The 27,865-nt window shown below is 34.5% G+C and overlaps 1 protein-coding gene across 1 annotated transcript; it reads left to right on the top strand.

The window, feature by feature from the left end:
* The first annotated feature begins 768 nt into the window (after positions 1 to 768).
* LOC132559093 (visual pigment-like receptor peropsin) lies at positions 769 to 27,509 on the top strand. Its single transcript, XM_060223704.1, has 3 exons — positions 769 to 1,410; positions 23,722 to 23,827; positions 27,133 to 27,509. Exons 1-3 carry the CDS (start codon positions 769 to 771, stop codon positions 27,507 to 27,509), a joined length of 1,125 nt encoding a protein of 374 aa, XP_060079687.1.
* The last annotated feature ends 356 nt before the right edge of the window (positions 27,510 to 27,865 follow it).

Here is a 27,865-nt window from a genome sequence, read left to right as displayed (position 1 = left end):
TAAATCAGTAAGGCTTCATCAATGCTACAGTCATATAATTCACTATATGTCGCTCTGGCGGGTATAAGCAAAAATGTTGGGTGTCCTTATCGCTGTATTGACGGGACAGATATATAACTTGTGTGGTGCTTAAACAGGACACGACATCAAGGTAATCAGTAGACTGCAACTGCGTAGCTTTGGTAAAACTGTAATTTAGTTGATACTATGAAGTTTTCAACGGGCAACAACATCACTTGATAAATATGACATTACATTATTACATAATTTATTCTAAGATGCCTCTCCTGATTTCGGAAAAACATGCACACCCTGACGCTTTGTTGGTATCGCACTGTAGATGAGACTATGATATACTTCTCACTGTGAAGCTTCGATGGGCGGCGATGGTATTGGTTGGCGTGACACAGTAAGGCCAGATGGGTTATTATGAGAGTAACAGTGAACCCATCAAGGTAATCAGGAGACTGCAACAAACACGAACATTTTCCCGTTAAATATATATATGTTTGGGGAAAGTAATCACACAGATATTGGTTCTACTCCAAATCCTCAACCCTGACTGGGGCAAACGACCAGATTTATTTAAGAAGACTTATGCACAGATTGACATTGTCCTCGGGAGATATCTAGCAATATACATCAGTCTGATGGAGAGGATCGAGTCATAGCTGGCTTAGTAGTTAGTTATACTATTAAACAAGCGTAAGAGCAAGTTAATTTCGATACAAGAAATCTTGATTCAGATACTTTGTGTGGTATTTAACTATGGATAACAACAATACGACCAACGGGTCATCTGTGGACTTGGCTCCAGCTTTTGAGAATATGGACACATACTATAGTGTGTTTGCCGTGATGTTGTTCTTAACTTGGATGGTTGGCTCTTTCTTCAATGGCAGTGCTTTGCTTGTATTCTTGAAGAATAAAAATTTACGTACACCAACAAACATGTTCGTGATTAGTTTAGCAATGAACGATTTAGGAATGTCTTCCGTATGTCTTTTCGCTGCTACAGCGTCTTACGCCGGAAAATGGACACATGGGGAGTTGATGTGTACCCTTGAAGGATTCTTGGTGTATGTACTTGGTCTGACAAACTTGTATCTCCTGTGTGCCATTTCTTTTGACCGATACATCGTCATCGCCAAACCACTAAAGGCCAAAATAATAAGCCATAGTGTGGCTCTGATTGCTATCGTCTGTTGTTGGATCGGGGGACTTTTCTGGTCCGTCTTGCCGTTTTTTGGATGGAACTATTATACACTTGAGGGGTCTAATGTTTCTTGTGGTGTTTCATTTGCACCGAATGACCCAGCTATACAAAGCTATCTCATGTGTATTTTCATCTTCTGCTTTATTATACCTCTGGCCGTGATAATTTTCTGTTACAACGGCGTCTACATGACGGTAAGTATCATTTACTTCAGAGTAGAGAACGGGAATTCCAAATGGTAACGCAGATTAGGACCATGCTTGCAAAGTATTAACATGTCAATCAGCAAGTTTATCCAGTAATGGATTTGAAAAGTCTGATCTTACCATTGACAGGTGTATTGTTTCTTTATACTTAAATCAAATAACATACTATCTCAATTCCAAAACCAAATGCAGCAAAATACCATGACGAGCAGCAATAATTTTCATTTTGATTTGCAATTACTTATAGATAGGTTAATACGGGAAACATCAATTTCTAATATGTATATCAACATGAGTTCTAAGGTTAATAAGATCAAAGAAAATGGAATAGGTCTAGAAGCAGGGCATTTTGAAAGAACAAAAATTGCACCCGTTGTTTAAAGGTTGGTTCGAGAAAATCATGGATTAGTGATAATTTTCTAAAAAGAATCTAACAAAATTTGACAAAAAACAAAAGTCATTTCACAGTTGTAGGTATGTTGAGAAAACGAAGATTGATTTATTTTGAGCGTTAACTTTGCATTCGACAATCTTGTTAATTCAAAGGCAACAAGTGTTATACTAACCAGTGATTAGCTTTTGAACACCCGGAGCCTAGTGAGTTTTGTTTTGTTTTTTTTTTTTTTTTTGTCTTTTATGAATACCTTGGAGTTAGACCGTCATGATATGACATGCATTCAAGGCCGTATCAGATACCTTGCCGAGTTTAATTATGTTAAGAAGAAGCAGAAACCATTAATTGTTTACTCTGGTATCGTTATAAAGTAAGGATATTTGCTGCTGTTTAAAAAGTTGGATTGAGATAAGGGCGGCAAATTAATAGAAGTGGACTTAACATATGTATATCATTAATTTATGTCCTGTCCATCGACCAAAACAAAAAGGTTAGCAAGAGCAAAGTCTAATAGTTCAAACGTCAACTTGTCTAATTTTGTTCAGACGCTGCATGAACCAAGAAATAAAAAATGGGTGACATTAGAGCGTCCAGCTACTTGACTGTATGCCATACCACTTTGAAACATTACATTTTTTTATTTATGATTTACCCTGTTTTATACGACTTACCAGTACAATCTAACGAGCATCGAATAAGTCCAGGTTCATATCGCACAAATATATAGTATATTTCTCAATGAGACTACTACGACGACCGTAAAACTTTACCACAATCTTCATCAACCTGCATCTCTTGAAATTCTGTGTTATAAGTTTGTCAATTGAGACATCTTGCACGAAAATCGTGATATTATGAACAGGTCCTTGTATGTCAGATCAGCTGCGACATGTTAACACCATATGCTAGTGATGCAGGTACATTGCTATCCACTAATGGTGAAAAGTTATTTATAATGGTATCAGTGTAGGAAATGATCGAGGTAAGAAGCTTATGTTGGAGAGTCTGTCGTGTCGAATTCGAATCGGTATGTATGATTAATATGGTCAATGAATAACTTTTTATTTGAAGATGTCACCAATATATCAGAAAGTGGAACTGAAAGACTTCGTAATGTTTGTCTTTGCGTCCTGTTTTGAATAGTTCTTCGATAAATACAGCCTAATTTAAATTAACCAAGAGAGGGGCATAGTGTGTTACAATACAAATGTAGGCATGCTGATAATCTGCTGGTGAGATCAAGATCCTTCTTACCTATTTTGAAAAGCTCTTTAATAAATGAAGCGTGGCATGAAAACAACAACAACAAGTCATCAATCAGTGACACAGTAAGTTGCCATAAGAATACCAATTGTCGTTTGGGAGATCTTACCACTAACTTCGACTGCAATGTTATCAAGCAGACAATAGTTTTTATGACTCCGAACTCTGTATAATTCTTCTTTCATTTAGCTGTATTTTCCACGCTACAGTTTAGTTAATAAACACATATTTGTTCCGTTGTTTACGATTCATAAAATGGAAAGTTCTAGGAACAAGTCCACATACAATCAAATATCTTAAGTAGAGAGTATAGCAATAAGACTGTAAGGAAGATTTGATAGTATTTAAATTGGCATTCAGAAATTTGGGCAAATGTTTGTTCGAACAGATATTCATTGATTTGGATGGTTGTTTTTATTCCTTTATTTGGAGCATTTTTTGTGTTTAATGACTGAGAGCATTGTTTGTGTTCCATGATTGGGAGCATTGTTTGTGTTCTATAATTGGGAGGATTATTTGTGCACATGACAGGCAACATTGTTTTTATTCCATGACTGGTAGTATTGTTTGTGTTCTATGGTTGGGAGTGTAGGTTGTGTTCTATGATTGGGAGCATTTTTTGTGTTTAAAGACTGAGAGCATTGTTTGTGTTCTATGATTGGGGAGATTGTTTGTGTTCTATGATTGGGGAGATTGTTTGTGTTCCTTGATTGGGAGTATTGCTTGTGTTCTATAATTGGGAGGATTGTTTGTGCTCCATGACAGGCAACATTGTTTTTATTCCATGACTGGGAGTATTGTCTGTGTTATATGATTGGGAGTATTGTTTGTGTTCTATGATTGGGAGTATTGTTTGTGTTCTATGATTGGGGAGATTGTTTGTGTTCCTTGATTGGGAGTATTGCTTGTGTTCTATAATTGGGAGGATTGTTTGTGCTCAATGACAGGCGACATTGTTTTTATTCCATGACTGGGTGTATAGTTTTTGTTCTATGATTGGGAGTATTGTTTGTGTTCTATGATTGGGAGATTGTTTATTCTATGATTGGGAGTATTGTTTGTATTCTATAATTGCGAGGATTGTTTGTGCTCTATGATTGCTAGTATTGTTTGTGTTCTATGATTGGGAGTATTGTTTGTGTTCTATGATTGGGAGTATTGTTTGTGTTCTATAATTGGGAGTATTGTTTGTGTTCTATGATTGGGAGTATTGTTTGTGTTCTATGGTTGGGAGGATTGGTTGTGGTCTATGATTGGGAGGATTATTTGTGCTCCATGACAGGCAACATTGTTTTTATTCCATGACTGGGAGTATTGTCTGTGTTCTATGATTGGGAGTATTGTTTCTGTTCTATGATTGAGGAGATTGTTTGTGCTACTTGATTGGGAGTATTGCTTGTGTTCTATAATTGGGAGGATTTTTTGTGGTCCATGACAGGCAACATTGTTTTTATTCCATGACTGGGAGTATAGTTTGTGTTCTATGATTGGGAGTATTGTTTGTGTTCTATGATTGGGGAGATTGTTTGTGTTCTATGATTGGGAAGATTGTTTGTGCTCTATGATTGGGAGTATTGTTTGTATTCTATAATTGCGAGGATTGTTTGTGCTCTATGATTGGGAGTATTGTTTGTGTTCTATGTTTGGGAGTATTGTTTGTGTTCTATGATTGGGAGTATTGTTTGTGTTCTATAATTGGGAGTATTGTTTGTGTTCTATGATTGGGAGTATTGTTTGTGTTCTATGATTGGGAGGATTGGTTGTGGTCTATGATTGGGAGTATTGTTTGTGTTCTATGATTGGGAGAATTATTTGTGCTCCATGACAGGCAACATTGTTTTTATTCCATGACTGGGAGTATTGTTTGTGTTCTATAACTGGGAGGATTGTTTGTGCTCCATAATTGGGAGTATTGTTTATATTTTATGATTGGGAGTATTGTTTGTATTCTATAATTGGGAGGATTATTTGTGCTCCATGACAGGCAACAATGTTTTTATTCCATGACTGGGAGTATTGTTTGTGTTCTATGATTGGGAGTATTGTTTGTGTTCTATGATTGGGGAGATTGTTTGTGTTCCTTGATTGGGAGTATTGCTTGTGTTCTATAATTGGGAGGATTGTTTGTACTCCATGACAGGCAACATTGTTTTTATTCCATGACTGGGAGTATAGTTTGTGTGCTATGATTGGGAGTATTGTTTGTGTTCTATGATTGGGGAGATTGTTTGTGTTCTCTGATTGGGAGTATTGTTAGTGTTCTATGATTGGGAAGATTGTTTGTGCTCTATGATTGGGAGCATTGTTTGTATCCTATAATTGCGAGGATTGTTTGTGCTCTATGATTGGTAGTATTGTTTGTGTTCTATGATTGGGAGTATTGTTTGTGTTCTATGATTGGGAGTATTGTTTGTGTTCTATAATTGGGAGTATTGTTTGTGTTCTATGATTGGAAGTATTGTTTGTGTTCTATGATTGGGAGGATTGGTTGTGCTCTATGATTGGGAGTATTGTCTGTGTTCTATGATTGGGAGGATTATTTGTGTTCCTTGATTGGGAGTATTGCTTGTGTTCTATAATTGGGAGGATTGTTTGTGCTCCATGACAGGCAACATTGTTTTTATTCATGACTGGGAGTATAGTTTGTGTTCTATGATTGGGAGTATTGTTTGTGTTCTATGATTGGGTAGACTGTTTGTGTTTTATGATTGGGAGTATTGTTTGTGTTCTATGACTGGGATGATTGTTTGTGCTCTATGATTGGGAGTATTGTTTGTATTCTATGACTGGGAGTATTGTTTGTGTTCTATGATTGGGAGTATTGTTTGAATTCAATAATTGGGAGTATTGTTTGTGTTCTATGATTGGGAGTATTGTTTGTGTTCTATGATTGGGAGGATTATTTGTGCCCCATGACAGGCAACATTGTTTTTATTCCATGACTGGGAGTATTGTTTGTGTTCTATAACTGGGAGGATTGTTTGTGCTCCATGATTGGGAGTATTGTTTGTGTTTAATGACTAAGAGCATTGTTTGTGTTCCATGATTGGGAGAATAATTTGTGTTCTATAATTGGGAGGATTATTTGTGGAACATGACAGGCAACATTGTTTTTATTCCATGACTGGGAGTATTGTTTGTGTTCTTTGATTGGGAGTATTGTTTGTGTTCTATGACTGGGGAGATTGTTTGTGTTCCTTGATTGGGAGTATTGCTTGTGTTCTATAATTGGGAGGATTGTTTGTGCTCCATGACAGGCAACATTGTTTTTATTCCATGACTGGGAGTATAGTTTGTGTTCTATGATTGGGAGTATTGTTTGTGTTCTATGATTGGGGAGATTGTTTGTGTTCTATGATTGGGAGTATTGTTTGTGTTCTATGATTGGGAGGATTGTTTGTGCTCTATGATTGGGAGTATTGTTTGTATTCTATAATTGCGAGGATTGTTTGTGCTCTATGATTGGTAGTATTGTTTGTGTTCTATGATTGGGAGTATTGTTTTTGTTCTATAATTGGGAGGATTGTTTGTGTTCTATAATTGGGAGTATTGTTTGTGCTCTATGATTGGGAGGATTATTTGTGCTCCATGACAGGCAACATTGTTTTTATTCCATGACTGGGAGCATTCTTTGTGTTCTATAATTGAGAGTATTGTTTGTGTTCTATGATTGGGAGGATTATTTGTGCTCCATGACAGGCAACATTGTTTTTATTCCATGACTGGGAGCATTGTTTGTGTTCTATAATTGGGAGTATTGTTTGTGTTCTATGATTGGGAGGATTATTTGTGCTCCATTACAGGCAACATTGTTTTTATTCCATGACTGGGAGTATTGTCTGTGTTCTATGATTGGGAGTATTGTTTGTGTTCTATGATTGGGGAGATTGTTTGTGTTCCTTGATTGGGAGTATTGCTTGTGTTCTATAATTGGGAAGATTGTTTGTGCTCCATGACAGGCAACATTGTTGTAATTCATGACTGGGAGTGTAGTTTGTGTTCTATGATTGGGAGTATTGTTTGTGTTCTATGATTGGGTAGACTGTTTGTGTTTTATGATTGGGAGTATTTTTTGTGTTCTATGATTGGGATGATTGTTTGCGCTCTATGATTGGGAGTATTGTTTGTATTCTATGATTGGGAGTATTGTTTTTGTTCTATGATTGGGAGTATTGTTTGAATTCTATAATTGGGAGTATTGTTTGTGTTCTATGATTGGGAGTATTGTTTGTGTTCTATGATTGGGAGGATTGGTTGTGGTCTATGATTGGGAGTATTGTTTGTGTTATATAACTGGGAGGATTGTTTGTGCTCCATGATTGGGAGTATTGTTTGTGTTTTATGATTGGGAGTATTGTTTCTGTTCTATGATTGGGAGGATTATTTGTGGTCCATGACAGGCAACATTGTTTTTATTCCATGACTGGGAGTATAGTTTGTGTTCTATGATTGGGAGTATTGTTTGTGTTCTATGATTGGGGAGATTGTTTGTGTTCTATGATTGGGAGTATTGTTTGTGTTCTATGATTGGGAAGATTGTTTGTGCTCTATGATTGGGAGTATTGTTTGTGTTCTATGATTGGGAGTATTGTTTGTGTTCTATGATTGGGAGTATTGTTTGTGTTCTATGATTTGGAGGATTGGTTGTGGTATATGATTGGGAGTATTGTTTTTGTTCTATGATTGGGAGGATTATTTGTGCTCCATGACAGGCAACATTGTTTTTATTCCATGACTGGGAGTATTGTTTTTGTTCTATAACTGGGAGGGTTGTTTGTGCTCCATGATTGGGAGTATTGTTTGTGTTTTATGATTGGGAGAATTCTTTGTATTCTATAATTGGGGGGATTATTTGTGCTCCATGACAGGCAACATTGTTTTTATTCCATGACTGGGAGTATTGTTTGTGTTCTATGATTGGGGAGATTGTTTGTGTTCCTTGATAGGGAGTATTGCTTGTGTTCTATAATTGGGAGGATTGTTTGTGCTCTATGACAGGCAACATTGTTTTTATTCCATGACTGGGAGTATAGTTTGTGTTCTATGATTGGGAGTATTGTTTGTGTTCTATGATTGGGAAGATTGTTTGCGTTCTATGATTGGGAGTATTGTTTGTGTTCTATGATTGGGAGGATTGTTTGTGTTCTATGATTGGGAGTATTGTTGTTTGTGCTCTATGATTGGTAGTATTGTTTGTGTTCTATGATTGGGAGTATTGTTTGTGTTCTATGATTGGGAAGATTGTTTGTGTTCTATGATTGGGAGTATTGTTTGTGTTCTATAATTGGGAGAATTGTTTGTGCTCCATGATTGGGAGTATTGTTTGTGTTCTATGATTGGGAGGATTATTTGTGCTCCATGACAGGCAACATTGTTTTTATTCCATGACTGGGAGTATTGTTTGTGTTCTATGATTGGGAGTATTGTTTGTGTTCTATGAAGATTGTTGGGAGGATATTGTTTGTGTTTGTGACTGATTGTGATTGACTGGGAGGCAACATTGTTTTGTGTTCTATGACTGGGAGTATTGTTTGTGTTCTATGATTGGGAGTATTGCTTGTGTTCTATAATTGGGAGGATTGTTTGTGCTCCATGACAGGCAACATTGTTTTTATTCCATGACTGGGAGCATTGTTTGTGTTCTATAATTGGGAGTATTGTTTGTGTTCTATAATTGGGAGGATTATTTTGTGCTCCATGATTGGGAGGATTGTTTTTGTTCCATGATTGGGAGTATTGATGATTGGGAGGATTGTTTGTGTTCCATGATTGGGAGTATTGTTTGTGTTCTATGATTGGGAGTATTGTTTGTGTTCTATGATTGTTTTTATTCCATGACTGGGAGTATAGTTTGTGTTCTATGATTGGGAGTATTGTTTGTGTTCTATGATTGGGGACATTGTTTTTATTCCATGACTGGGAGTATTGTCTGTGTTCTATGATTGGGAGTATTGTTTGTGTTCTATGATTGGGAGTATTGTTTGTGTTCTATAATTGGGAGTATTGTTTGTGCTCTATGATTGGGAGTATTGTTTGTGTTCTATGATTGGGGAGATTGTTTGTGTTCTATGATTGGGAGTATTGTTTGTGTTCTATGATTGGGAAGATTGTCTATGTTCCTTGATTGGGAGTATTGTTTGTGTTCTATAATTGGGAGTATTGTTTGTGTTCTATGATTGGTGTTCTATAATTGAGTATTGTTTGTGTTCCATGACAGGCAACATTGGGAGGTTTGTGTTCTATGATTTGTTTGTGTTCTATGATTGGGAGTATTGTTTGTGTTCTATGATTGGGAGGATTGTTTGTGTCCATGATTGATTGGTATTGTTTGTGCTTCTATGATTGGGAGTATTGTTTGTGTTCTATGATTGGGAGTATGATTGGGAGTTTGTTTGTGTTCTATGATTGGGAGGATTGGTTGTGGTCTATGATTGGGAGTATTGTTTGTGTTCTATGATTGGGAGGATTATTTGTGCTCCATGACAGGCAACATTGTTTTTATTCCATGACTGGGAGTATTGTATGTGTTCTATGATTGGGAGTATTGTTTGTGTTCTATAATTGGGAGTATTGTTTGTGTTCTATGATTGGGAGTATTGTTTGTGTTCTATGATTGGGAGGATTATTTGTGCTCCATGACAGGCAACATTGTTTTTATTCCATGACTGGGAGTATTGTTTGTGTTCTTTGATTGGGAGTATTGTTTGTGTTCTATGATTGGGGAGATTGTTTGTGTTCTATGATTGGGAGTATTGTTTGTGTTCTATGATTGGGAGGATTGGTTGTGCTCTATGATTGGGAGTTTTGTTTGTGTTCTATGATTGGGAGTATTGTTTGTGTTCTATGATTGGGAGGATTGGTTGTGGTCTATGATTGGGAGTATTGTTTGTGTTCTATGATTGGGAGGATTATTTGTGCTCCATGACAGGCAACATTGTTTTTATTCCATGACTGGGAGTATTGTTTGTGTTCTATAATTGGGAGTATTGTTTTTGTTCTATAATTGGGAGGATTGTTTGTGTTCTATAATTGGGAGTATTGTTTGTGCTCTATGATTGGGAGTATTGTTTGTGTTCTATGATTGGGAGTATTGTTTGTGTTCTATGATTGGGAAGATTGTTTGCGTTCTATGATTGGGAGTATTGTTTGTGTTCTATGATTGGGAGGATTGTTTGTGTTCTATGATTGGAAGTATTGTTTGTATTCTATAATTGCGAGGATTGTTTGTGCTCTATGATTGGTAGTATTGTTTGTGTTCTATGATTGGGAGTATTGTTTGTGTTCTATGATTGGGAGTATTGTTTGTGTTCTATAATTGGGAGTATTGTTTGTGTTCTATGATTGGGAGGATTGGTTGTGGTCTATGATTGGGAGTAGTGTTTGTGTTCTATGATTGGGAGGATTATTTGTGCTCCATGACAGGCAACATTGTTTTTATTCCATGACTGGGAGCATTGTTTGTGTTCTATAATTGGGAGTATTGTTTGTGTTCTATAATTGGGAGGATTATTTGTGCTCCATGACAGGCAACATTGTTTTTATTCCATGACTGGGAATATTGTTTGTGTTCTATGATTGGGAGTATTGCTTGTTTTCTATAATTGGGAGGATTGTTTGTGCTCCATGACAGGCAACATTGTTTTTATTCCATGACTGGGAGTATAGTTTGTGTTCTATGATTGGGAGCATTTTTTGTGTTTAATGACTGAGAGCATTGTTTGTGTTCCATGATTGGGAGAATTGTTTGTGTTCTATAATTGGGAGGATTATTTGTGCTCCATGACAGGAAACATTGTTTTTATTCCATGACTGGGAGTATTGTCTGTGTTCTATGATTGGGAGTATTGTTTGTGTTCTATGATTGGGGAGATTGTTTGTGTTCTATGATTGGGAGTATTGTTTGTGTTCTATGATTGGGAAGATTGTTTGTGCTCTATGATTGGGAGTATTGTTTGTATTCTATAATTGCGAGGATTGTTTGTGCTCTATGATTGGTAGTATTGTTTGTGTTCTATGATTGGGAAGATTGTTGGTGTTCTATAATTGGGAGTATTGTTTGTGTTCTATGATTGGGAGTATTGTTTGTGCTCTATGATTGGGAGTATTGTTTGTGTTCTATGATTGGGAGGATTCGTTGTGGTCTATGATTGGGAGTATTGTTTGTGCTCTATGATTGGGAGTATTGTTTGTGTTCTATGATTGGGAGGATTGGTTGTGGTCTATGATTGGGAGTATTGTTTGTGTTCTATGATTGGGAGGATTATTTGTGCTCCATGACAGGCAACATTGTTTTTATTCCATGACTGGGAGTATTGTCTGTGTTCTATGATTGGGAGTATTGTTTGTGTTCTATGATTGGGAGTATTGTTTGTGCTCTATGATTGGGAGTATTGTTTGTGTTCTATGATTGGGAGGATTGGTTGTGGTCTACGATTGGGAGGATTATTTGTGCTCCATGACAGGCAACATTATTTTTCTTCCATGACTGGGAGTAAAGTTTGTGTTCTTTGATTGAGAGTATTGTTTGTGTTCTATGATTGGGGAGATTGTTTGTGTTCTATGATTGGGAGTATTGTTTGTGTTCTATGATTGGGAGGATTGGTTGTGCTCTATGATTGGGAGTTTGTTTGTGTTCTATGATTGGGAGTATTGTTTGTGTTCTATGATTGGGAGGATTGGTTGTGGTCTATGATTGGGAGTATTGTTTTTGTTCTATGATTGGGAGGATTATTTGTGCTCCATGACAGGCAACAATGTTTTTATTCCATGACTGGGAGTATTGTTTTTGTTGTATAACTGGGAGGATTGTTTGTGCTCCATGATTGGGAGTATTGTTTGTGTTTTATGATTGGGAGAATTCTTTGTATTCTATAATTGGGGGGATTATTTGTGCTCCATGACAGGCAACATTGTTTTTATTCCATAACTGGGAGTATTGTCTGTGTTCTATGATTGGGAGTATTGTTTCTGTTCTATGATTGGGGAGATTGTTTGTGTTCCTTGATAGGGAGTATTGCTTGTGTTCTATAATTGGGAGGATTGTTTGTGCTCTATGATGACTGGGAGTATAGTTTGTGTTCTATGATTGGGAGTGTTGTTTGTGTTCTATGATTGGGAAGATTGTTTGCGTTCTATGATTGGGAGTATTGCTTGTGTTCTATGATTGGGAAGATTGTTTGTGTTCTATGATTGGAAGAATTGTTTTTATTCCATGACTGGGAGTATTGTCTGTGTTCTATGATTGGTAGTATTGTTTGTGTTCTATGATTGGGAGTATTGTTTGTGTTCTATGATTGGGAGCATTTTTTGTGTTTAATGACTGAGAGCATTGTTTGTGTTCCATGATTGGGAGAATTGTTTGTGTTCTATAATTGGGAGGATTATTTGTGCTCCATGACAGGAAACATTGTTTTTATTCCATGACTGGGAGTATTGTCTGTGTTCTATGATTGGGAGTATTGTTTGTGTTCTATGATTGGGGAGATTGTTTGTGTTCTATGATTGGGAGTATTGTTTGTGTTCTATGACTGGGAAGATTGTTTGTGCTCTATGATTGGGAGTATTGTTTGTGTTCTATGATTGGGAGGATTGGTTGTGGTCTATGATTGGGAGTATTGTTTGTGTTCTATAATTGGGAGTATTGTTTGTGCTCCATGACAGGCAACATTGTTTTTATTCCATGACTGGGAGTAAAGTTTGTGTTCTTTGATTGAGAGTATTGTTTGTGTTCTATGATTGGGAGTATTGTTTGTGTTCTATAATTGGGAGTATTGTTTGTGTTCTATGATTGGGAGGATTGGTTGTGCTCTATGATTGGGAGTATTGTTTGTGTTCTATGATTGGGAGGATTATTTGTGCTCCATGACAGGCAACATTTTTTTTTATTCCATGACTGGGAGTATTGTTTTTGTTCTATAACTGGGAGGATTGTTTGTGCTCCATGATTGCGAGTATTGTTTGTGTTTAATGACTAAGAGCATTGTTTGTGTTCCATGATTGAGAGAATAATTTGTGTTCTATAATTGGGAGGATTATTTGTGGTCCATGACAGGCAACATTGTTTTTATTCCATGACTGGGAGTATTGTTTGTGTTCTATGATTGGGAGTATTGCTTGTGTTCTATAATTGGGAGGATTGTTTGTGCTCCATGACAGGCAACATTGTTTTTATTCCATGACTGGGAGTATAGTTTGTGTTCTATGATTGGGAGCATTTTTTGTGTTCAATGACTGAGAGCATTTTTTGTGTTCTATGATTGGGAGAATTGTTTGTGTTCTATAATTGGGAGGATTATTTGTGCTCCATGACAGGAAACATTGTTTTTATTCCATGACTGGGAGTATTGTCTGTGTTCTATGATTGGGAGTATTGTTTGTGTTCTATGATTGGGGAGATTGTTTGTGTTCTATGATTGGGAGTATTGTTTGTGTTCTATGATTGGGAAGATTGTTTGTGCTCTATGATTGGGAGTATTGTTTGTATTCTATAATTGCGAGGATTGTTTGTGCTCTATGATTGGTAGTATTGTTTGTGTTCTATGATTGGGAAGATTGTTTGTGTTCTATAATTGGGAGTATTGTTTGTGTTCTATGATTGGGAGTATTGTTTGTGTTCTATGATTGGGAGGATTGTTTATTGTTTGTGTTCTATGATTGGGAGGATTATTTGTGCTCTATGACAGGCAACATTGTTTTTATTCCATGACTGGGAGCATTGTTTGTGTTCTATGATTGGGAGTATTGTTTGTGTTCTATAATTGGGAGGATTATTTGTGCTCCATGACAGGCAACATTGTTTTTATTCCATGACTGGGAGTATTGTTTGTGTTCTATGATTGGGAGTATTGTTTGTGTTCTATGATTGGGAAGATTGTTTGTGTTCTATGATTGGGAGTATTGTTTTTGTTCTATAATTGGGAGGATTGTTTGTGTTCTATAATTGGGAGTATTGTTTGTGTTCTATGATTGGGAGTATTGTTTTTGTTCTATAATTGGGAGGATTGTTTGTGTTCTATAATTGGGATTGTTGGCAACATTGTTTGTGTTCCATGATGGGAATATTGTTTGTGTTCTATGATTGGGAGTATTGTTTGTTTTCTATATGTGATGACTATGATTGGTTTGTGTTCTTATATTGTATTGTTTGTGTTCTATGATTGGGAGGATTGTTTGTGTTTATGACAGGAAATTGTTTTTATTCCATGACTGGGAGTATTGTTTGTGTTCTATATGATTGGGAAATTGTTTGTGTTCTATATTGGGAGTATTGGGAATTATTTTGTGCTCTATGTGTTTGTGTTCTATGATTGGGAGTATTGTTTGTGTTCTATAATTCTATAATTGGGAGTATTGTTTGTTTATTGTGTTCTTCTATGATTGGGAGTATTGTTTGTGTTCTATGTTGGGATTGTTTGTGCTCTATGATTGGGAGTATTGTTTGTGTTCTATTTTGTGTGCTCCATGATTGGGAGTATTGTTTGTGTTTATGATTGTTTGTTTGTGTTCCATGATTGGGAGCATTGTTTTGTTTATATGATTGGGAAAACTGTTTGTGCTACAATGATGGGAAAAATTGTTTGTTGATTGGGAGCATTGTTTGTGTTCTATGATTGGGAATTGATTTTGTTTCCATGAAAAAATTTTTTGCTTTATATGTTTGGAAACATGTTTGGTTTCCATGATAGGAAAATTGTGTTTGTGTTTTGTTTCCATGATTTTGGAGTTTGTTTGTGTTTATATGCTTTGTTTGCTTTATATGATTGGGAAAACTTTGTTCTTTATATGATGGGAAAATTGTTTGTATTTGTTTGTTTATATGATGGGAAACATGATAGGGGAAAATTGTTTGTGTTTATATGATGGGAAAACTAGATTAGTTTCCACTGTAAGAAAAAATTGTGTTCCGTGATTTGATTGGGAAAATTGTTTATGTTTCATATGTTGAAATATGATTGGGAAAGTTTGCTTTTATGATGGGAAACATGATAGGGAAAATTTTGGTTTATATGATGGGAAAACTAGATTAGTTTCCAAATAGGAAAAAAATTGTTTGCTTTATATGATGGGAAACGTGATTTGGTTTCCATATGATAGGGGAGTTCTTTGTTTATATGATGGGAAAACTAGATTAGTTTCCAATATTGGAAGACATATGAAAATTGTCATGGGAAAATTGTTTGTTATGTTGGGAAATGTGATTTGTTTCCATGATAGGGAAAATTTCGTTTGGTTCCATGATTGGGAAAATTGTTTGCTTTATATGTTGAAATATGACAAAAGTTTTCCATTTTTCACCTATCCGGGCTTTCAATCATTTCGTTTCCAACAATGAATCGTGGCATTTGCTATCACCTTATTTCATGCCATTAAAAATCTAGTTCAAATTAACAAGTCATTGTAGTTTTTATAGATATAGGTCATTAATCATCTCGGTCAAGGTCGTTTACGTAACTTCAGATAGCCGTGTTCGGTAGCTGCTTCCTTTCAAAATATATTAAAAAGTCAAAACAAACAAAAACACTTTCTTTTGCGCTCTCATATACCATTATTTGAATAATATATGTTTCACTTTAAACAATTTAAACGTTTGTAAATTAATAGAATTTCTATTCGTTTAACCATCATATTACAGTTATTATGGATGTGTTATTAAATTTCAGATGAACTGAAATATGTCACTAAGCCGTATGTATATACATATATCATTACATTCTGATATACATAAAAGGTAACATCTGGTGTAATAATAATGGTACATTATCTACGTCCTCAATCTGTGTCAGGTGTGAAATTATAAAGGTAAATAACACCTGTGTCTAGTCCTGACACTAGTTAGACGACGCTGGACACTTAATTACCTGTATCCAAGTGTTCACTCAGGTATGACTTGAAAGTGATGTCGGCAAATTATAAGATTAGTATGTTTTCTAATTAACATATTGACCAGATTAACTCTGATCAAGAAGATTCTAATCGGTAGATTTATTTACTCGCTATTTGTCTCGGTTTTGTTGTGTTTTCGGAAACTCTTACTAAGAAAACTAATTTTCACTTAATTTGTAATATCCCTGGACAACACAGCGTATATATAGGAATGTCATATAATAAACTTTCACTTTGTGTAAACCATTCAGTTCATGCATATGGCGGATATTCTTATAGCAGAAATGACATCACATATTTTAGACTAGGGAGATTCCAAAACGCGGACGAAAAAGATCGGGGCGTGTACTCTACTATAACTGTACAGAAAGATGAAGATATTTATGTCAAAATATACTAGAGAAAAATCGTTGCCTTTAAAACTCCAACACAGATGTTACTTATCTATACATTGACCAAAGTTCAACATTTTGCTCATTACAATCAGAGTCATCATCTGTTATATATATGATAAACGCCGTGCGTGTAAGCTCTCTTGTGGTTTCTAGACAAAAGACCGTCATTGTTGTTGTATATGTAGTCACCCAGACCTGTATGTGACCTATTTACCACCTATACTAACCTTGATCTTTAGGGTTAGCCCTCACCCTATAAACAGTGCAATTTGAAATTGATTGCTAACAAATACAAAAATGAAGTTGGTATGTTTATAACTTTTCATGTGTTATTAATGAATGAAAAATAGATACTTCTGATAACTGTCATAATCAAACATGCTTACAATATGAATGGCCATCTCAACACATATCTTAGATTGTAACTTTCACCTATCGTTGACTGAAAAAAGATTCTAATTGCTTTCATAACGAAGCTATACAAAAAATCATTGTTAGGTCACCCAAACACATATTTAGATTATTTATTTTACCTACAATTCACCATTAACTGGACATTGATACTTAATCCCTATTAGTGTAAACGTCTATGTTTTAAGCTTAATTCGATAAGTATAGGCAGATTAGCTTATTTTGTAATATAAAACATTTTAGTGTGTTTTGTACAATAAACATGCGTTTAACGAACCGCAAGGCTACACATATATATAAAAAGCAGACTAACAGAAATCAAGAAAATAAAAAATAGACATTTACAGATATTAAGGTGAAACAATAAACGTACCTGAGTTCCAACAGGTAAGATATGAAGGGACTGATGCTTTTTTTTTACGGGAATCCTTATCAAAATAAACTGCCTTATAGTGAAATTGCAATTTTTAAAGTTCAGAGATACACCCTGTCCTATTCAGTTGAAAATCATAGCCCTTTCCATCAGGTTATTGACTATTTTAACTGTAGCAGAGCCACCAGCTTATATTATGAAGAGGTCACTTCATCAGTTATTGTAAAATCAATATAAACTACATTCATAAAACATTTTAAAATATCATTTCTATCTAATAATCTGATGAGGAGGAGCGCGCATCCAAACGACTCGGAGGCCGGCAGAAAGGATGAATGTGTCCATGCAGTCATCGAAACGTCACACTCTAATCTTCTACTGGTTGTGTTATAAGATGAAGGTGACCAAACGTGATTTAGTTTCCATGATAGAAAAATTATTTGGTTATATGACCGGAAACGTGTATCTCCAGGATAGAAAACAATTATTTGCATTATATGATGGGAAAAATGATTTGGTTTCAATGATAGGAAAAATTGTTTCGTTTATATGATTGAAAAACTAGATTGGTTTCAATGATAGATCAAATTGTTTGGTTTATATGATGGAAAACGTGATTTGGTTTCGTAATAGGGAAAATTATTTGCATTTTATGATGGGAAAACTAGATTGGTTTCAATGATAGATCAAATTGTTTGGTTTATATGATAGAAAACGTGATTTGGTTTCGTAATAGGGAAAATTATTTGTATTTTATGATGGGAAAACTAGATTGGTTTCAATGATAGATCAAATTGTTTGGTTTATATGATGGAAAACGTGATTTGGTTTCCATGATAGAGAAAATTGCTTGGTCTATATGTTTGGAAAACTAAATTGGTTTCCATAATAAAGAAAATTGTTTAGGTTATATAATGGAAAACGTGATTTGGTTTCGACGATTGTGGGAAGTGTTTTGCTTGTATTTTTGAAAAACTAAATTAATGTCTTTGATACGAAAAAGTGTTTATCATGGTAAACGTGATTTGGTTTCCTTGATAGAAAAAATATTTGGTTTATACGATAGGAAATGTAATTTGGTTTCAATGATAGGGAAAATCATTTGCTTTATATGATGGGAAAACTAGATTAGTTTCCAATATGGACAAAATTGTTTGCTTCATATGATGGGAAAACTAGATTAGTTTCCAATATGGAAAAATTGTTTGCTTTATATGATTGGAAAACTAGATTAGTTTCCAATATGTAAAAAATTGTTTGCTTTATAGGATGGGAAAACTAGATTAGTTTCCAATATGGAAAAAATTGTTTGCTTTATATGATGGGAAAACTAGATTAGTTTCCAATATGGAAAAAATTGTTTGCTTTATATGAAGGGAAACGTGATTTGGTTTCAATGATAGGGAAAATTATTTGTTTTATTAGATGGGAAATCTAGATTAGTTTCCAATATGGAAAAAATTGTTTGCTTTATATGATGGGAAACGTGATTTGGTTTCCATGATAGGGAAAATTATTTGCTTTATATGATGGGAAACGTGATTTGGTTTCCATGATAGGTGGAGTGTTTGGTTTATATGATGGGAAAACTAGATTAATTTCCAATATAGAAAAAATTGTTTGCTTTATATGATGAGAAAACTAGATTAGTTTCCAATATGGAAACAATTGTTTGCTTTATATGATGGGAAAACTAGATTAGTTTCCAATATGGAAACAATTGTTTGCTTTATATGATGGGAAAACTAGATTAGTTTCCACTATGGAAAAAATTGTTTGCTTTATATGATGGGAAACGTGATTTGGTTTCCATGATAGGGGAAGTGTTTGGTTTATATGATGGGAAAACTAGATTAGTTTCCATATATGAAAAAAAATGTTTGCTTTATATGATGGGAAAACTAGATTAGTTTCCAATATGGAATAAATTGTTGGCTTTATATGATGGGAAACGCGATTTGGTTTCAATGATAGGGAAAATCATTTGCATTATATGATGGGAAAACTAGATTAGTTTCCAATATGGAAAAATTGTTTGCTTTATATGATGGGAAACGTGATTTGGTTTCCATGATAGGGGGAGTGTTTGGTTTATATGATGGGAAAACTAGATTAGTTTCCAATATAGAAAAAATTGTTTGCTTTATATGATTGGAAACGTGATCTGGTTTCTATGATAGGAAAAATTGTTTGCTTTATATGATGGGAAAACTAGATTAGTTTCCAATATGGAAAAAAATGTTTGCTTTATATGATGGGAAACGTGATTTGGTTTCCATGATAGGGAAAATTGTTTGCTTTATATGATGGGAAACGTGATTTGGTTTCCATGATAGGGAAAATTGTTTGCTTTATATGATGATGATTTGGTTTCCATGAAAACTTTGTTTTATTAGATTAGTTTCCATGAATTATTTTTGGTTTACATGTTGGGAAATGTGATTTGGTTTCCATGATAGGGAAAATTGTTTGCTTTATATGATGGGAAATGTGATTTGGTTTCCATGATAGGGGAAAATTGTTTGCTTTATATGATGGGAAACGTGATTTGGTTTCCATGATAGGGGAAGTGTTTGGTTTATATGATGGGAAAACTAGATTAGTTTCCATATATGAAAAAAAATGTTTGCTTTATATGATGGGAAAACTAGATTAGTTTCCAATATGGAATAAATTGTTTGCTTTATATGATGGGAAACGTGATTTGGTTTCAATGATAGGGAAAATCATTTGCATTATATGATGGGAAACCTAGATTAGTTTCCAATATAGAAAAATTGTTTGCTTTATATGATGGGAAACGTGATTTGGTTTCAATGATAAAGAACATTCTTTGTTTTATTAGATGGGAAAACTAGATTAGTTTCCATGAATTATTTTTTGGTTTATATGTTGGGAAATGTGATTTGGTTTCCATGATAGGGAAAATTGTTTGCTTTATATGTTGGGAAATGTGATTTGGTTTCCATGATAGGGAAAATTGTTTGCTTTATATGATGGGAAACGTGATTTGGTTTCCATGATAGGGGTAGTGTTTGGTTTATATGATGGGAAAACTAGATTAGTTTCCAATATGGTAAAAAATGTTTTGCTTTATATGATGGGAAACGTGATTTGGTTTCCATGATAGGGGGAGTGTTTGGTTTATATGATGGGAAAACTAGATTAGTTTCCAATATGGAGAAAATTGTTTGCTTTATATGATGGGAAACGTGATTTGGTTTCCATGATAGGGAAAATTGTTTGCTTTATATGATGGAAACGTGATTTGGTTTCCATGATAGAGGGAGTGTTTGGTTTATATGATGGGAAAACTAGATTAGTTTCCAATGTAGAAAAAAAAATTGTTTGCTTTATATGATAGGAAACGTGATTTGGTTTCCAGGATAGGGAAAATTCTTTGTTTTATTAGATGGGAAAACTAGATTAGTTTCCATGAATTATTTTTTGGTTTATATGTTGGGAAATGTGATTTGGTTTCCATGATAGGGAAAATTGTTTGCTTTATATGTTGGGAAATGTGATATGGTTTCCAGGATAGGGAAAATTGTTTGCTTTATATGATGGGAAACGTGATTTGGTTTCCATGATAGGGGGAGTGTTTGATTTATATGATGGGAAAACTAGATTAGTTTCCACTATGGAAAAAATTGTTTGCTTTATATGATGGGAAACGTGATTTGGTTTCCATGATAGGAGAAGTGTTTGGTTTTTATGATGGGAAAACTAGATTAGTTTCCAATATGGAAAAAATTGTTTGCTTTATATGATGGGAAACGTGATTTGGTTTCCATGATAGCAGGAGTGTTTGGTTTATATGATGGGAAAACTAGATTAGTTTCCAATATGGAGAAAATTGTTTGCTTTGTATGATGGGAAATGTGATTTGGTTTCCATGATAGGGAAAATTATTTGCTTTATATGATGGGAAACGTGATCTGGTTTCTATGATAGGGGGAGTGTTTGGTTTATATGATGGGAAATCTAGATTAGTTTCCAATATAGAAAAAAATTGTTTGCTTTATATGATGGGAAACGTGATTTGGTTTCAATGATAGGGAAAATTCTTTGTTTTATTAGATGGGAAAACTAGATTAGTTTCCAATATGGAAAAAAATTGTTTGCTTTATATGATGGGAAACGTGATTTGGTTTCCATGATAGGGAAAATTATTTGCTTTATATGATGGGAAACGTGATTTGGTTTCCATGATAGGGGGAGTGTTTGGTTTATATGATGGGAAAACTAGATTAGTTTCCAATATGGAAAAAAAATGTTTGCTTTATATGATGGGAAACGTGATTTGGTTTCCATGATTGGGAAAATTGTTTGCTTTATATGATGGGAAACGTGATTTGGTTTCCATGATAGGGAAAATTCTTTGTTTTATTAGATGAGAAAACTAGATTAGTTTCCATGAATTATTTTTTGGTTTATATGTTGGGAAATGTGATTTGGTTTCCATGATAGGGAAAATTGTTTGCTTTATATGTTGGGAAATGTGATTTGGTTTCCATGATAGGGGAAAATTGTTTGCTTTATATGATGGGAAACGTGATTTGGTTTCCATGATAGGGGAAGTGTTTGGTTTATATGATGGGAAAACTAGATTAGTTTCCATATATGAAAAAAATTGTTTGCTTTATATGATGGGAAAACGAGATTAGTTTCCAATATGAATAAATTGTTTGCTTTATATGATGGGAAACGTGATTTGGTTTCAATGATAGGGAAAATCATTTGCATTATATGATGGGAAACCTAGATTAGTTTCCAATATGGAAAAAAATGTTTGCTTTATATGATGGGAAACGTGATTTGGTTTCAATGATAAAGAACATTCTTTGTTTTATTAGATGGGAAAACTAGATTAGTTTCCATGAATTATTTTTTGGTTTATATGTTGGGAAATGTGATTTGGTTTCCATGATAGGGAAAATTGTTTGCTTTATATGTTGGGAAATGTGATTTGGTTTCCATGATAGGGAAAATTGTTTGCTTTATATGATGGGAAACGTGATTTGGTTTCCATGATAGGGGTAGTGTTTGGTTTATATGATGGGAAAACTAGATTAGTTTCCAATATGGTAAAAAAATGTTTTGCTTTATATGATGGGAAACGTGATTTGGTTTCCATGATAGGGGGAGTGTTTGGTTTATATGATGGGAAAACTAGATTAGTTTCCAATGTAGAAAAAAATTTTTTTTGCTTTATATGATTGGAAACGTGATCTGGTTTCTATGATAGGGAAAATTGTTTGTTTTATATGATGGGAAAACTAGATTAGTTTCCAATATGGAAAAAATTGTTTGCTTTATATGATGGGAAAACTAGATTAGTTTCCAATATGGAAATAAATGTTTGCTTTATATGATGGGAAACGTGATTTGGTTTCCATGATTGGGAAAATTGTTTGCTTTATATGATGGGAATCGTGATTTGGTTTCCATGATAGGGGGAGTGTTTGGTTTATATGATGGGAAAACTAGATTAGTGTCCAATATGGAGAAAATTGTTTGCTTTATATGATGGGAAACGTGATTTGGTTTCCATGATAGGGAAAATTGTTTGCTTTATATGATGGAAACGTGATTTGGTTTCCATGATAGAGGGAGTGTTTGGTTTATATGATGGGAAAACTAGATTAGTTTCCAATGTAGAAAAAAAAATTGTTTGCTTTATATGATTGGAAACGTGATCTGGTTTCTATGATAGGGAAAATTGTTTGTTTTATATGATGGGAAAACTTGATTAGTTTCCAATATGGAAAAAATTGTTTGCTTTATATGATGGGAAAACTAGATTAGTTTCCAATATGGAAAAAAATGTTTGCTTTATATGATGGGAAACGTGATTTGGTTTCCATGATTGGGAAAATTGTTTGCTTTATATGATGGGAATCGTGATTTGGTTTCCATGATAGGGGGAGTGTTTGGTTTATATGATGGGACAACTAGATTGGTTTCCAGTATGGAGAAAATTGTTTGCTTTATATGGCTGGAAACGTGATTTGGTTTCCATGATAGGGGGATATTATGTTTTATCAGATGGAAAACTGGACTTAATTCCATGATAGATAAAGTTTGTTGGTTTATATGATGGGACACGTGATTTGGTTTCCAGTATGGAGAAAATGGTTTGATTTATATGGCTGGAAACGTGACTTGGTTTCCATGATAGGGGGATTGTTTGTTTTATTAGACTAGACTAGTTTCCATGAATTATTTTTTGGTTTATATGTTGGGAAATGTAATTTGGTTTCCATAATATGGAAAATTGTTTGGTTTATATCATAGAGAAAATTGTTTGGTTTATATAATGGGAAACTAGATTGATTTCCATGATACAGATTTTTGTTTGTTTATATGATGGAAAATATGGATTGACTTTCATGATGGAAAACATGAATTGGGGTACATAATGGGTCACAATGTTTGTTTTCCATGGTAGGGAACATCATTTGGTTTACAAAAGGGAAAATAGTGTTTGGTTTAAATGATAGGGAAATATTGCTTGTTTAACATAAATAATAAAACACAAGAAAAAACAATATTTTCACGTACCATCTTTTCGTTCTTAGATCCGCAATGTCGCACGAAGTGGAGTTTGGGACATGACAAGTCGTGTTGCTAGAAAGAACCTCAGGGTGGAGAAAAAAATGGCAAAGACAATTGGCTGCATGCTTAGTAAGTAATGATGTTGACATTATTTGATTGTACTGTGATATTTTATTGGTACGATCTAGGAAATCGTTGAGGTTGAGTTTAAACTGAATGATATGGATTAATTAAATGCTGGAAAGGTGAGCGGTACGATAATATGTAATGGAGATTGGCGTGGTGTGACATTATATAATAATGGTGATGTGTGTTGTGTGACACTATATGATAATGCAGATGAGTGTTGTGTGATGTCATATATAATAATGGTGATGTGTGTTGTGTGACATTATGATAATGCAGATGTATGTTGTGTGATGTCATATATAATAATGGTGATGTGTGTTGTGTGACACTATATGATAATGCAGATGTGCGTTGTGTGATATCATATATAATGATGGTGATGTGTGTTGTGTGATATCAAATATAATAATGGAGATGTGTGTTGTGACAATATATAATAATGGAGATGTGTGGTGTGTTATGTCATATATAATAATGGAGATGGGTTGCGTGACATTATATAATAATGGAAATGTGTGTGGTGACATTGTAAAATAATTGAGATGTGTGTGGTGTGGCATTATATAATAATGGAGATGTGTGTGGTCAAATGTTATAATAACGGAGATGTATGTTGTGTGATGTCATATGTAATAATGTAGATGTTTGTCGTGACATTATATAATAATGACGATGTGTGTTGTGACATTATATAATAATGGAGCTGTGTGTTGTAACATTATATAATAATAGATATGTGTGTTGTGACATAATATGATAATGACGATATGCGTTGTGACATTATATAATCAGGGAGATGTGTGTTGTGTTTATGTCATATATAATAATGGAGTTGTGTGTTGTGACAATATATAATAATGGAGATATGTGTTGTGTGACACTATATAATAATGAAAATGTGTGTGGTGTGACAATCTACAATAATTGAGATGTGTGTTGTGACATTATATGATACTGGAGATGTGTATTGTGAAATAATATAATAATGGAGATGTGTGGTGTGTTATGTCATATATAATGATGGAGATGTGTGTTGTGTGATGTCATATATTATTATGGTGATTTCTATTGTGACATTATATGATAATGGAGATGTGTGTTGTGAAATAATATAATAATGACGATGTGTGTTGTGACATTATATAATAATGGAGATCTGTGTTGTGACATTATTTAATAATAGATATGTGTATTATGACGTTATATAATAATGAAGATGTGTTGTGTGACATTATATAATAATGGAGATGTGTGTTGTGACATTATATATTAATGGATGTGTGTTGTGACATTATATAATAATGGAGATGTGTGTTGTGACATTATATATTAATGGATGTATGTTGTGACATTATATAATAATGGAGCTGTGTGTTGTGACATTATATATTAATGAATGTATATTGTGACATCATATGATAATGGAGATGTGTGTGGTGTGAAATTATGTAATAATGAAAATGTGTGTGGTGTGACTATATATAATGATGGATATGTGTGTTTTATGACACTTATTAATTACATGCATTCGAAACAATCTTACTCCTCTCAATATTACAATGATAACTATCATTTTCATATTTGTTTGTTGTTCTAAAACCCACCCATATTATGCTAGCTTCTTTCCAAACCTCATGTCAGGGAGTGGATCCTTCTTGTCTGTTTCCCAAAATTACACCCATTAGAGCTCATTTTTTGGTTTATCAACCTGATGCATGTGACCGACATCAAGTTTTAGATATCATTAAATTCCTTGGAGCTAGTAAAGACAATATCATTATATCAGCTAAGAAACTAAATAATCTTAAGTCACCGTAACTTTGATCGATTTAATTCCCATCCAATTGATAGCCCTGCTTGTTTGTGTAGAAGATTGTGTTCACTTCTTCTTCATCTTTATACTAATCAAAGACAACTTCTCTTTAATTCCCTTTCTGATCTCAGTGATGCTTTTCCGCCTTCCATCTACTTGCCTATCCTGATCTTAAAGAAACATCAAAATATCCATTTCGTAATTAGTTCAGAGATACTTTACTGATACAGATCGCTTGTATTAGATTATTTTTTGTGTAACCTTGTTGCCAAAAATCTTCAACTTTTTTAATGGATCGGCAGAGATGGCAGAAATTTAACTATAGTTTATGCTGATCTGATGACAAAGTCTGAAGACTGATATTTGAGGTAGCTTGTGTGATACTGTAATGATGGAGAGGTTTATTGTGTAATACTTTGATGATGGAGAAATTTATTGTGTGATACTGTAATCATGAAGATGTTCATTGTGTTATTCTGTAATGATGGAGAGTTTCATTGTGACACTAAAAAATAACAGTGACGTTTGTTGTGTGATACTGTGATAATAGAGAGGTTATTTGTATGATACTATAATGATTGGGAGGTTCATTGTGTGATACAGTAATGATGGAGAGGTTCATTGTGTGATACAGTAATGATGGAGAGGTTCATTGTGTAATACTGTAATGATGGAGAAGGTCATTGTTGGATACTGTTGTGATGGAGAGGTTCATTGTGTGATATGGTGATGATGGAGAGTTTTATTGTGTGGCACTGTAATGATGGAGAGGTACATTGTGTGATACTGTAATGATGGAGAGGTTCATTGTGTGATACTGTTGTGATGGAGAGGTCCATTGTGTGATACTGTAATGATGGAGAGGTTCATTGTGTGATACTGTTGTGATGGAGAGGTCCATTGTGTGATACTGTAATGATGGAGAGGTACATTGTGTGATACTGTAATGATGGAGAGGTTCATTGTGTGATACTGTAATGATGGAGAGGTTCATTGTGTGATACTGTTGTGATGGAGAGGTCCATTGTGTGATACTGTAATGATGGAGAGGTTCATTGTGTGATACTGTTGTGATGGAGAGGTTCATTGTTGGATACTGTTGTGATGGAGAGGTTCATTGTGTGATACTGTAATGATGGAGAGGTTAATTATGTGATACTGTTGTGATGGAGAGGTTCATTGTGCGATACTGTTGTGATGGAGAGGTTCATTGTTGGATACTGTTGTGATGGAGAGGTTCATTGTGTGATATTTTAATGATGCAGAGATGTATGGTGTCATATAATGTATTAATGGTAATGTATGTTGTGTGATGTTGAGTATTGGTGTAGTGATGGAGAGGATTTTGTTATGATACTAAGATATAATCGAAAGCTTTTTGAAATGATAGGATGCATTGAACTAGAGAAGGTTATAATTACGGTTGACATGTCGAACGTGGATATGGTTTAACTGCAGTTACAATTCAATTTGATTTTTTGTGTATTTTTAGTGGTGTTCGTTGTTGCCTGGGTGCCTTATGCCATCGTATCCTTCTATTCAGCCTTTGTTGGCCCGGAATCTCTACCAGCAATCCTAATAGCTTTACCGCCAATTGCTGCAAAGTGTAGTGCAGGGCTTAATCCTATTGTATACAGCGCGACAAACAAGCAGTTCCGAATGGCCTTCTACGAATTCCTTCCGGAGGGACTGAAAAGTACAATGATCAAGAAAGAGGAAGATGCCTTGAGATCGTCTTCGGAATCTGAGGAAGATAAAAAGACGACAGCGAGAAAACCAAACCAAGTAGGCCCTGCTGAGGACGGTGCATCACAAGCGGTGACAGCTGTAGAGGATCTGTCGCCACCACAATCACAAGCTGTTGCCTAGAAGATTTACCGCATCATACGAAAGAAAGGGAACACTGATAAACCATCGACACTCTCTCTTCGAAATAGATTGTATGTTTAAAGATCTCTTCGATAATCGTCAATTTTGATTATTTATAACTTGAACAAATGCAGATCTGGAACAGGTATAGAATTGCTATGGAAACGTGGGATATGCTGGTGTCAGAAGGTTCATAAACGCATAAATTCACCTTAGTGACACATGCGAACGTTATGCATTATTGGCGAGTGTGATAAGATTCCTTTTTTTATATAATATTTGTATGACGTCAGATTGACGATTGATCACATGATTGCCTTGGTATTTGGTATATACCCATGTCACCATTCACATAT

Source organism: Ylistrum balloti, unplaced genomic scaffold (genome assembly GCF_031769215.1).
Source record: "Ylistrum balloti isolate Yb309-2 unplaced genomic scaffold, AGI_CSIRO_Ybal_v1 Utg370854, whole genome shotgun sequence".
Taxonomy (NCBI): Eukaryota; Metazoa; Mollusca; class Bivalvia; order Pectinida; family Pectinidae; genus Ylistrum; species Ylistrum balloti.
The sequence above is the reverse complement of the archived record's forward strand: the minus strand, read 5'-3'. Positions and strand labels throughout refer to the sequence as shown.